Source organism: Columba livia, chromosome 1 (genome assembly GCF_036013475.1).
Source record: "Columba livia isolate bColLiv1 breed racing homer chromosome 1, bColLiv1.pat.W.v2, whole genome shotgun sequence".
NCBI lineage: Eukaryota > Metazoa > Chordata > Aves > Columbiformes > Columbidae > Columba > Columba livia.
In genome coordinates, this window is record NC_088602.1 from 36,854,229 (window position 1) to 36,867,541 (window position 13,313).

At 34.2% G+C, this 13,313-nt stretch overlaps 1 protein-coding gene across 6 annotated transcripts in view; it reads left to right on the plus strand.

Moving 5' to 3' along the window:
- Nucleotides 1-12,808, plus strand: part of PCDH17 (protocadherin 17) — a 98,334-nt gene extending 85,526 nt beyond the window's left edge. For 5 of the 6 annotated variants that reach the window (XM_065055206.1, XM_065055195.1, XM_065055197.1 and 2 more), the window contains 2 exons: nucleotides 977-1,051; nucleotides 8,222-12,808. In XM_065055206.1, the coding sequence (XP_064911278.1) occupies nucleotides 977-1,051; nucleotides 8,222-8,904 (758 nt within the window). In that variant the 3' untranslated portion in view covers nucleotides 8,905-12,808. Of the gene's footprint in view, nucleotides 1-959; nucleotides 1,052-8,221 lie in introns of all 6 variants that reach the window. The other variant, XM_065055215.1, reaches the window with a different exon arrangement.
- Nucleotides 12,809-13,313: the final 505 nt, after the last annotated feature.

Genomic DNA, 13,313 nt, shown 5'->3' on the forward strand with positions numbered 1-13,313 from the left:
TCTCTAACTGTACAATATATTAATATTTGTATAGGATGCTGCACAATGGGTCTGGTTAATGGCTAGATTCCTAAACATTGTTACAATAAAATATACAGTGTTAATATTTACTAAATATTACAAATTATATATGGAAATTATTGCTATTATAATTCTGACTAGAATTAAAGTTAGTAAAAAATAACATGAATAACTTGCAAATTCTGCAAATGGTTATGCAAATTCTGCAAAAGGTTACACAAATTCAACTAGGTTTCAAATTTGAGTCATTCCATTTTTAGGTGCCAGTACTGAAACAACTCCACTGTAAAATTTGTAGAACTGCCCTCATCAAGAGTAGGAAAATGTGTTATATTAAAAATGTTCTTTCTATCAGATCTACAAGCCTATTCTGTTCTGTTAATTACTGCAGTTTTGTTTTTCTTCTTTTCCAGGAAGCAGCTTTTGGGCTCTGCAACAAAGATTTACTGTTTTAAACTATGAATATGTCAGATTACTAAAGTTTCCCTGTAGCTTCTCAGCTAAGTGCAGGGCTGGCATAGCTAGCCCTTGTACTTTCCCTCGCTGCACCCCTGGGCTAGGAAGAGATCATAAAGATGCGATGGGGAAAAGGCCAATATATCTTTTCATGACTGTCATATGGTCTTTTTACTGCAAATTGGGGTAGGTGCCAGTCTGACTTACGGGCAAATATTGGAAACCAAAACTGAGCATCTATTTCAGCCTCTCCTCTTTCTCCACTGATAGGAAAAAATGAGACACCCTTTTTACTAGTCAGACATTTTCAACTCACTGCCAGCTATAAACTTTTGTGTTTGTTCCTTTGAGGAGCATAGTGAAAAATTTCAAGGTTTGTGAGCTGTGCCTAGGCCACAGACAGAAATTGTTTTTCTGCTGTGGAAGTTTTGACATTGTTGTGAATTTTGGAAGCAGAGCCTATCCCTGTCTGTGACTCACAGGTCTGATTTGCCTCCAGAACAGCAAAGCAGAGGCCAAAGACCCATTGTTGGGATCTGTGGACCAGCCCGCTGTGAGGATGGAAAATTTTCAGGTAACGGAAATGTTTTCTTGCTCTTATGCTGTCTTTAAATAAAAATATGTGATTGCCATGAAGTTGTAGACATGAATTTAAAGCATATTTCCATAAGAAAAATGTTAAATATTCTGTAGTGCTGCATGTAATCCTGCAATATTCCTCTAATATTTATGGTTTGGGACAAATGTGAACTAGAATTATTAATAAATCTATAGACCTAGCAGCTTTTTATTGTTTTTGAAGTGGTTTATGACATGTTAATATATAAAAAAATATATATTTTCTTTATCCCATGTCCAGAAAACAAGCAAACAAACAAAAAAAAAAAACACAAACAAAACCCCAGAAACCAAAGAGGATTATAAACCTCAGCAGCTTGAAGTTGTAATCTGGAATCACAGAATCGTTCAGGTTTGAAGACCATCAAGTCCAACCATTAACCTAACACTAAGTCCATCACTAAAACATGTCCCTAAACACCTTAACTACCTTTTAAAGACCTGCAGGGAAGGTGACTTAGCTGTTCAACCACTTCCCTGAGCAGCCTATTCCAATGCTTGACAACTCTTCTGATGAAGAAATTTTTCCTAATATCCAATCTAAACCTCCTTTATAAGGAAGAGATCACGAGATCCAAGAGGTTTAAAAAAGTGCAGTACATTCTCATTTTACTGCCAGTCATTTTACTAATCTGAGCGACATAATTGCTTTGCCTAACTGAAAGGAGCCTTTAAACAGACAAGCCAATACAAATAATCAGATTGGAGACAGCTCTGTTTAATAACAGCAAGCGTGTGTATAGAAGTATTTGTTTACCTCTGCTCATTTATGTCAAAATCAATTGTAATTAAACAGAAATCCAACCACAGAAGTAGTACTTTAGCTGATTGTTCTCATCAGAAGTGCCATATAGGCCCAGTGTTCAGGACATGTCAAAGCAGCCCATTATTTTTCTCCTGCAATAAATACCTACTTAGAGTATTTTCAGTTCTTTAATAAAGGCTATTGCCTATCTTAAATTAGAAAGACACAGTTTCATATGAATTCTGGGAGGTCTTTCTGGTCATATTACAGGAATTCCTAAAGTTCCATAAGGCAGAAGTATTTATATTCTCTATTAGATATTAAATGTCATTTATTGTCCATCTGTTTACATGTATGTACAGAAAATACAGATCTTTCGTATCTACTCAAGGTAGATATGTAAAACATACCTTATTTTACTAGTCTGTTGCAATTACTGATTTTGGTTGGTTTGTTTGTTTGTTTTTTGTTTGTTTTTACATGGTGTGTTTGCGGTTAGACCTGAGAAATATAAGCTACAGAGAATTCTACACCTTGTTTCATTATTGAGTGAATTCTAAGTGGAAATATTTTCAATAATGAACACAAATTCACAACATCAAGGGTGAAATGAATCTATCTGCTAGGGAAGTCAGTGCAACTCCATCCATGCATTCAATGGCAGATTATTTTTTTTTCTTTGTAGTGTGAAACAATGGTCAGAAAACATGCGCATTACTGTTCGTTCTGTTATGTAATGAAGAATAGAGCATTTCAAGAGTGAAGGTAGATAGTATCAGCAGTGTGAAACTGCAAGCTTCAAAGATGACATATATTTCAGAATGGGTCCTCCAGTGTATTTTTCATTTTCAGTTGTTAGTTGAAAACCATTCCAGTCATCTAAGTCAGACAGTGAGCCATGCCTGACAATCAATGGTTTTTTTTGGCTTTTATATTCATAGAGGTAAAAACAAAAAAAAAAAAAACAAAACAAAACAAGAAAACAAATTAAAAAAGTCAATTAGAAGGAAGTGTTTATGCAATAATAAAAACTAAACATCACCTGTTGAAAGAGAAAAAAAACCAAATATCTGAAAGACAGGTTAACATATCCTGGGACAACAAAAAAATGACAAAAGCTACTGACATTTAAAAATATTCAGTGTTATTCATGTACTTATCTAGGCACATTCTTATTTAACCTTCAGCAATGAACATATGGTAACACAAAGCTACTATTTTTTTAATATTCTGTGAGTAGAACATTCTTAGATGAGAATGTACTTGAATGCCCATTTACCAGATCAAATCTTATAAATTATAATGATCCAAAATCTGTCTGCCTTGTTTAACTTCAAATACAATTTAATAATAACATTTGCAAGTTTTGGGAGGAATATGATTGTCTAGGTATATGTTCAGACTTTGGTATAGAAGAAACTAGACTTTAAATATATGTGTGCATGCATGTATTTACATACATATATATAAGTGCATATATGTATATACGTATGTTTAAGGTCTGATTTCCCCTGTGCAGAAGCCTGGACATTTACTATTTCATTGTACGAAGTACTTTGTTGAAGAGCACATTGTTCATCAACTTATAAATACCATATATGAAATATTTCTTGAAAATGATTGCATGTTGATTTATGTACATGTGTTGTTTACTGTTTATTGTTTTCTGCTTTGTGCGTGCGTGGGTAACTCATATAATTATTTTAAATAATTAAGGTCCAATTAAATTAGAAAGAAATATTGTATTTAATAACTCATCTTGGCTACATTGAGTCACCGTTTTTAAAAAAAAAAAATTCTTGAGTTTCTTCTTTGTTATCATTATGCAAATTTCATATAATTAGTGAGTCAAACTAAGATATTTCAGTTTTAGCTATTGAGAGAAGCCAACTATCTAAGTATTAATTAATTAACTTTATAGTGCAATATATTTAGGGCAAAATCAGTACCCTTATTTAATTATCTTCAAAATATTTATGAGGAAAGCATAGGAAATTAAAGATAGCGTAATAAAGATATATTTTGCTCTAAGTTTGCTACAGAAAGCAAATGCTGAATATGGGTTCTTTAATAATGTAAAATAAAATATGTAAGATACAACTTATATTGCATCAAAATAGAGACCTTGCGTTGCATTTTATGTGCTGCCAGCATAACTTTCATCCTACATCATCTTAAATTTCTATCCACTATACATTTCCTATCTGGGTGACTTGTTTCCACATAGCTTGTTTCCTTTTCTTTCTATGGCTGATAATTTAGCAGTTCTATTTTAGTGTATGTTCTCCCCTAATGCATAAAGCACTTCTGACTGTTTACCCTTAAAGCTCCAGAGAGTTAGTGAAACCTCTAGGCTGCTTCTGTTTATTGTACACACTTGCACTGTTAAGGGTTTATTTTCAACAGGAGGGAGACAAGCATAGAGATAAAGACCAGTGGTGCATATCACTGTACCAGTGCATCTCGCTGTACAGCAAAGTGTATGACCTATTTTACAGATATATATTTATATATTTACCTTTAAATTGATTCTATTTTCTCATATATACTAATTCGGCCCTTGGTGCTTATAGTTTCTGCTGCTAGTACAAAAGTGCCCATTCGATTTTCTTGACTGTCTGCTAGCTGTAGCAGTCAAAATTACAGGCTAATGGTGAGACAAGCAGCTTACAATATATAATAATCAATACTCAAAATCAATTTCCTATGATGTGACAGAAAAGAGTGAAGTGAAAAGACGCAGATTTTCAGGACTGAAGCACCAAAGCTCATGTGATGCAGGTGGTTTTCACTTCAAGGTCATTCAGTATTTGTTTCTTCCTTTTTTTCTGGCTTCATATTTAACTCAGTCACTTCTAGGATGCCCAGGGAGCAGAAATGGAAAGTTAGTCAATACTGTGAGTATGAACGCAAGTATAAAACATGCTTTAGCAAATGCAGGAAATGAGAATGGGAAGGAAGCTATGGCATGCAATATATATAACATATATATGCTGTGTGATGTATTTCTCTTATACTTAAGAGACTGCCAACCAAACTTTGTATTTTTCTTGGCAGTAATGAATAATGTAAATACTGTGTAGGAGTTGTCCTCATACCCAGTGTATGTGTACACACATACATAAAACCAAAGAACTTAAAATCTTAGAACATAACTTAGTTCTAACAAAATTGACTTAATCAGTCTTGAAAATCTCAAAGCACAGGTTTTGCACAGTACTGAATACCTGGTGTAGTTAACTTGTTTCCAGTGCCTGAGAACTTCTTTGATCATTATTTTCCATCTAAAGTGAGTTCTTTACAATCTCAGTTCGGGGAATAGTTTTGTTTTGTTTTTTGTTTGTTTTTTTTTTTTTTTAAACAAATACAGTTCAGTCAAGTTTTAGAGTAAAAGACAATGTCAGAATAGAATTTCCTGATATATATATGTCATGTGCATATATATGTTGTAAATGTAGATAGCAGAGAATCATATATAAATATATGAACATTTATTTAATGTATTTTAATATAGCATAGCACAGAACTATTACCTGAAAAACAGGAAAAGCTTCCCTTCTCAGATGATCTTTTCATGGTTTAATGAATAGGCTGTAATGTATTGAAATCTTCCCAGTTGCGTTCACTCGTGGTCTCCCAGTACGCTATCAGCTTTTGACACATTAAATATGGTTAGAATTTTATAGGAAGTGCTTTTTTTTTTTTTTTTTTACAGATGATTAATTGTTTAGGGAAACCTTTAGAAGTGCAAGAAAACAGCATTACCATGAATTCCATATAAGAGAAAACCAATTTTAGACACAGTTAAACAAAATTCTAAGTAAAACACCCTGTATTTCTCCTTACTCTGTAGGTCAAGTTTTAAAACTAAAGGTTGAGCTTTCCAGACGTCCACACTGTAGGATTAGGAGGAAGAGAAAAATACCAAAATTAATAAATAGAAAGCATTTGAAAAAAACTGAAGTTCTAGAATTAACAATGAAAGAGCTGCACTTGGGGCATTTTTTTGTTTAATTATGTCTATTGGATTTTTGTGATAAAGCATAATCAAACCTGGCTAGTATTAACTATTGCCCATCCCCTGGAAACTTAAAACCTTCCTCTCCAATGCTGTTGCCCAAATGCCTTTTAATATATTTTGATTTGGTTTGTTTTGTAGAGTTTTATGTTTTCCTTTCTTTGAGAGGGAGAAAGAGTAGCTGTTTCACATGCCTGTTTTAAGCAGCAGCTGTTTGGTGTAATATCTGGAAAACTAGATGCAGAGAAATTTAGTGGAGGTAAAATAATGGGAGGAATTAGATATATTGCAGCGTCCTTCATTTGTATGGCTCCCTTTTCATTAAGCAACTATCACCACACATTTTATGTCTGTGATGCAAGCAAATGTCACCTCATTCAAGTGACATAAAATAAAACACTGCAAACTTAAGTGTCCTCTTTATACCCTTCCCAGTTTTGTCACTGTCTCACAGTTCCAGGGTTGAGGTTGTCTTTTATTCTTGCTTTTCATTATGATAATTCTAATTTTTCTTGTACAATAAAACCAGCATGCACCTTAGTTTTCATTAGAGGTCATAGAATCCTAGAATGGTTTGGGTAAAGATCTTGGGTAAAGATTTTCTTCCTCACCAGGCTTAGATTTTAAACTATTCAAGAAAGAGAGCATGTAACCAGAATGACACTTTTTCACAGAACTGTATCATTAACAAGTATCACTTTTGGGTAAATTATCTCACCCTGATTTAACTGATCATTGTGACATAGCATAATTCTATTTAAATTTAATTCACATTTATTAATGAATTTTTTGGCAATGTGGACAGTCAAAGCTGTTTGCACTATTGGATTCTCATAGATCACCTTCAGCGTTTCTTCTGTGTCAGATTTCTGCAGTGCAACGGTCCATGAATCTAGTGACAATACTAAAAGTTTACTAGGAATTTATTTTCTAATCTAGAAAGATGATAATCACTTAGTTTTTTCATGTCTTTGGGTAAACAAGTTTGTTTCACTTTTCTGAAGCGCTGTTGTGCAGGTCTCTCTGTGTGTGTTTCATCCTTACCTGTAAAGGTATACCCACAGTTTTTTGTCTAACTGGAATTCTGGGCATTTTTAAAATACTAAGTTAATACAATAAAATGAATATTTGAACCCATGTGCCTATTTTGTGAAAAAAAAAAAAACAGCCTTAATAGTTAAAGACCAGTGTATAGCTGATTGAAACCTGGAGATGATAAAAGAATTTATTCTATTAGCATTGACTGTAGAGTACTGAGGAGAAGAAAAGAAAATAAAGCAACTTGGATCAGAGTTATGCTTTTTCTAAAAAACAGATTTAAGGGCTATTTCTGGAATTTTCCTTATCCTTGGCAATGGGTTAGAGTCATACGTACAGTTGAAAAATGGTAAATGGTAGCCTAAACATATTCTATTAGTGTAAAGTGACAGACAAGGTGAGGTTTTCTAAAGAACAAAGTTTTCTTTATGTCTCTGAATTGTGGAACAGAAAGTAGCAAAATTTATGTTCTAAAAATGCAGTGAATAAAAAAAATCTTATTTAACCATATTCTTTGAAATAAATAAGAATATAAAAACACTATCTGAAAACATCAGTTCAAATAGTGTGTCACGTTATGTCATCCTTCCAAATTGTGTGTATTGAGCAAATCCATTTTCACTTACTTGCACCAAAACAAAAAAGGGGAAAACTGATTGCATGATCCATACTCATGTCTTATAAAATTGCAATACGCACTTTTTGACAAGCTTATATTTAATGCATACTGATGGAAAATTCTAGTTCTCTGTTCTCAGCAGGAAAAGTAGGGGTTTTAAGAAAACCTTTTTATTTTGTGACTGTCACAAAACATAACAATTATAGACAAAATAGAGGTGACAAAAATGAAAAGCCAGCTTACTGATTTTTATGAAGTGTTTGTATTTCCAGAAAGGCAGTCATTGCTCAGTTATTTGACTTGAAAAATTAATCCTGATAATGCCTTTTGAGTTCCTTAAGTACTGTTCACTCTTTTCTAGCGTGAATTTTACAGAACAAAGCCTAACAGATTTCTACAGCAGATTAGTTTACAGATGAAGCTCAATTCCACTGAGAATGATTCTCTAATGACTCCTTTATATTTCCATTGGGCTGTGTGAATGCTTTAATACCCAGAGAACAAAGTTAAATAATTCTATTGTCTCAACTAGCAGGTTTATGCAATCTTATGAAAATATGAAATATTTTAGTTATAACAACTTCTTTTTTTTCTGTAATTAAGAAACCAGAAGTCAAGTAAGCCCATCACATGTTGATCATAGCCTATCAATTAAATAAATCCACATATAATTAGAGTTTTTTTCTCTTTCTTCTTTGTTTTACAGAGCAAGAAGAATGTGTTAACTGCACAGATGAATGCAGAGTGCTTGGTCATTCTGACAGGTGTTGGATGCCACAGTTCCCTGCAGCCAGTCAGGCTGAGAATGCAGATTATCGCACAAATCTCTTTGTACCCACAGTTGAAGCTAACGTTGAGACTGAGACATACGAAACTGTAAATCCTACTGGGAAAAAGACTTTTTGTACATTTGGGAAAGACAAAAGAGAGCACACTATTCTCATTGCCAATGTCAAACCTTACTTAAAAGCCAAACGTGCCCTGAGTCCTCTGCTTCAGGAGGTTCCCTCAGCATCGAGCAGCCCAACCAAGACATGCATTGAGTCTTGCACCTCAACAAAAGGACCACTGGATGGTTGTGAAGTGAAATCAGGAGCCTTGGCTGAACCAAGCAGCCAGTACTTGTCAACTGACAGTCAGTATCTATCGCCTAGTAAACAGTCAAAAGACGCTCCCTTCATTGCAACAGATCAGATGGCTAGGGCCTTTGCAGATGCGCATTCCCGAGTGAGCCGAGACTCGAGTGAGATGGACTCTGTTCTGGAGCAGTTAGACCGTTCAGCACGGGATCTAGGCAGGGAGTCGGTGGATGCCGAGGAAGTTGTAAGAGAAATAGACAAGCTCTTGCAGGACTGTCGGGGAAGTGACCCTGTGGCCGTCAGAAAGTGAGGGGGAAAATAAAGACAGGCTGGCAGTTACGTTCCTCTTCTGCTGATTAAAAGTAAATAAATAAATCAATCCCCTGTCTGTAACAGATTTACAGGAATGAAGGAAGACCAATGCTGCTTTAAGGCTTTTAGTGAACATCTGAAGTGCCCACAAGTATGTTATTTTCACTGCTCTTTCTTTTTGACAGATAACACTGGTTTCATTTTGACCAAACTTTCATTAGGACAGAGTCAAGTACACTAAAAACAAAACAAAAGAAGGAAAGACAGTGCCATTTTGACAATCTGATAGGAAGGTGGGAGAAAGGTGGAATGGAAATATGTCTGATACTTAAAGACTGTCCTCAATAGCTGATGCTGACTTTACTGTTTACGTATAAACCCCAAGAAAAACAGGGTTGAATAATTCTGATCTGTGGTGAGTTTCCAGCAGTCACCACAGACTTCTACTGAAAGTCCTAAAAAGAGTTCTTATAGTAGTCCAAGAGACACCAAACATTAACATTCATTTGTGGTAAACATTTCTGTACAAAGCTACCTGCCACAAATATGGGAAAAAAAAAAAAAAAAGAAAAAAAAAAGAACATGAAAATAGCAACAAAAATACCATTCCAAATCATGATTCAACAAGACATATCCTGATCATTCGTAGAACACTTCATATCATATTAAGGTTAAATGTAAAATGATATAGTCCATCTTGTCCTGCACACACATGAACTAATTCACTTGATAAAAAGGAAATATGATTTTAATATCTATTTAGCATTTTAGTGTCCAACAAAACTATAAATAGTTAGTGGTAAGTTTAAAAAAACTGAAGTAAAATAAAGTTTGAAAAAACATGTTACCTTTAAGGGTAATACACAAAAGAAATTAACATTATTAACACTTTTTTATTCATTTGTGGACACTAAAATAGCTCAGGAAAGTGAAAATGTCTTAGACATTCACACAAATCACATGATCATTTAAATGTGCAAATGTAAGAAGATTCAGTGTGTTTACATCAAATGACATATTTTTATTGATTTATTGCAGATTCAGTGCATATGAGCCAAATTGTTGAGTGTATAAGAGCTATATTGTGTATTTTATTAAATTAATATATAGTTGTGTTGCAAAAATATTTGGGCTTATATTGTAAATGGCAAGTGTTGCCTCAGTAGCTGTCGAACTCTATGAGTTTTGTTTTTTCCTGCTTCCTTTTCCCCATGGATTGTGGGAAGCAGCGCCTCAGAGCAAAGTCTCTTGTTAAATGTATGGTCTACGAAGTACTGCAGTACATAATCTGTTCAAAATGTGTTTGAGTGAGCTGATGGAGCTAACTGAATGGCCTACAAATACATCCATCAGTCATGGTTATGTGCAAGTCCTTGTAGAAGCTTTTATTGCAAACCCATGTTTAATAACAAAAATTACACTCGAACTAACATTTGGAACCTCCTTGTTTTTTTCCAAACATATGCAGCCAGCCTGTTTAATGTAGGATATTTGACTGACTTCTTAAGAGATGCCACCATTTTCAAAGTTTTTCTATTAAGTTTACAGAGCTGAAAAAATATGCCACTGCTAAGGTGGCATGGACAGTATTTTATTTGATTCTTGAGAATGTGCAATTGCTTACTGTAGTTCTAGATATATACTGCTTATATTTTAGGGGGGCATTTTTAGTTTGGTTTTAATTTGTTCTGAAAAGTATTTAAAGAATAAGTTGGGATATAATTTCTACTTTTTATTATTTTTTCTAAGGGTGTCTTTATGCATTTGAAAAATTCAAAATTGACTTCAGATTAAAGTTAAAAAACAATCCACAGTCAAAATGAACTTGCACAGAACAAGAAGAGACAGAAGAATAAAATCTTTAGCTCAGGATTTGTCCCTTATATGCTTCAGATACTCTGTTTGAAATACCACTGTGACACATTGTTCAAAAATGGTGCATTTGGTTTATAAAAGTTAATCTGTACCATACAAACATATATAAAAGTGGTTGGCAATCTCAAATCCCACAAAGCCATAGTTTTCACCAGTTCAAGAAAGAAAGTTGACCCGGCACCCTGTTTTGATGATGGGATTGATGTTAAATGGTGATTTTAGCTAGTCAGTCCTACAATGAATTGTATTTGGGAGACAACCGTTCTGGCAGTTCACTTTCAGCTCCTGCTGTTAAAAGTCTACAATTACATGTGAAAAAAAGGATCTTGTACATGTTTTTTCAATCTACTCTCCATGTTTTGGACAATTTATGTATCTCAAATGTGGTGTTGTCTGTGTTATATATTTTTTTCTTTCTTTTTGGCCAGGAGATCCAAGATCAGTTTTGCTTGATAGCTTGATAGCTTGAAATTCCATAGTGGAGAGAATTTCTTATTATTTGATCAGTCTCATATGTATTTCCGTGGTGCCCATCACTTCAGTGTCTGTGCACCAAGTATTTAGCTCTGACAGTGAGATTCATTATTCAGCAAAATCTAAGCCAGTATGTAAATGCAGTCAAGTGATGGAAATTTGTGTATTTTAGAAATCATTTTAACATTGAGTAACCAATTGTACAATTCATTGTATGTTTCTGAAGACATAAAGCCACAACATTCTGAGAAAGGGCTGTGCCAATGTAAGAGGAATTTACCTTTAGGCTCTCTGTCACTAGTGATTTACTAGCTTTAGCTGTTTAACACATTATCTGTATTTAGTAGTGATTATTTATTTACCACTCTGAGGTAATTTAGAATTCATGACTCATAGCTTTATAGAAGAGTTTAGGAAACCTTGCTTTTATCTAATTTGGCTGACAACTGCCTTGTGTTTTAGATCTCTGGCGTACTGTTCTGAAAAGGATATCCCAGGTTAAAAAAATCTGTTTCACAATTTAGAATGGGTACATAATGAATGAATAAACCAGCAGATCTTACACAATGTGAGTTTTGCTGGTTCAGTCAAAGTTAACATGATTGTGTGTGAAAGAAGTACTACACACAAAAGAATTTTAAAAAAATAAGATTTTCCATGGTATCTCTACTATCATTACTGGAGAAAGAGACAGCAATGAAAGATAAAGTTTATGAGTTATTTCTCTCATACCTTACATACATGTTTTGTAAGATTGAAATAATATATCTGGCAAATAATTATAAATAGAATGGTCGAGTTAAGGGAGGCAAGTTAAGTAACTAATAAGATTATACTGTACACTCTGAATAGTGAATAAGGCATTCTATATATTTTTTATTTTATTTGTTATTGATGACAGCCAGCAACTGGGAGTTCCTTAAACATTTGGCCAATCAAACCAGGACTCAAAATCAGACTTTTTTTTTGTTTTCTTGGCATATTTTTCAGGAAAAAGCTTCTCCTGAACCATGAAATGCCACTTGAGAATATAGGTTTCCAGTCTAAGTTACCCCTAGAAATCAAACATTGCTCATAGTAGAGCAGGATGCATCATTCAACCAAACTTTCAAGCTGCTTGCTGTCCAATGGAAGGGAAATTGCTGAGGTCAGAAAGGAGTCTGAAGCCTGGCATAATAAACACCCACTCATTATTGTTTAATTACTTTCTTTTGACATCAGGCAGCGATTATTATTGCATTAATTCAAATGGGAGTTTTGGCTATCAAGATATGATGATTTGAAGTGTAACTGAATGAAACCTGATTACGGTTTTGACTTCTCTGGCCCAATTGTGATACAGGTTGGCATTCGCATTTATCAGCCCCTGTCTCCCCATATGGCTCAAAGTTGCACCAATGACTGGTGAACGACACACACACACAAAAAAAAAAAAAAAAAAAAAAAAAGCAGCATACATTGTATGGATTATCTCAACCGCTATTGTTTAATGGCTGTGTTTAATGTGACCTATCTGGAAAATGAGGACTACGAATAAAAAGCAATTACTAATAGTGGTGTTGCCTGCTTTTGCATTCATTAACACAGAAGAAATGTGTTAAACACTGCATACCACAGGGAGCCTGATGGTAATTACTTTGGAAAAGCAACTTGTGGCAATGTGGCTGTTACAGCTACTTATCAGTTTGCCAAAAAAATGACAGCTCCTGCTTCATTTATTAGAAATGTGTAACCATTTTCTCTCAACAGGAAGGTGGTAAAGAGTTTTCATCAAGCTGGGTAGGTTTATCTTTTAAGCAGCTGATGTGCTAAATCCCTACTGGCTGTTATTTGCTTACAGAAAAGTGGAGCTGAATAAAGGATAGTTTGGTTTAGTACACTGGTGTGAATTCACCAAAAACATTATAAATAAAGATTCAAGTTTTCAAAGACTGTCATCTCAACATGAAGGATCAAAACACTGCTTCTTGGGTATGCAAGTGGAGAAAAAAAACTGAGGAATGTGAAGGGTTGTGTTTTACTTTGTATATATATATTTTTAAATGTCTTTCTGAAGAG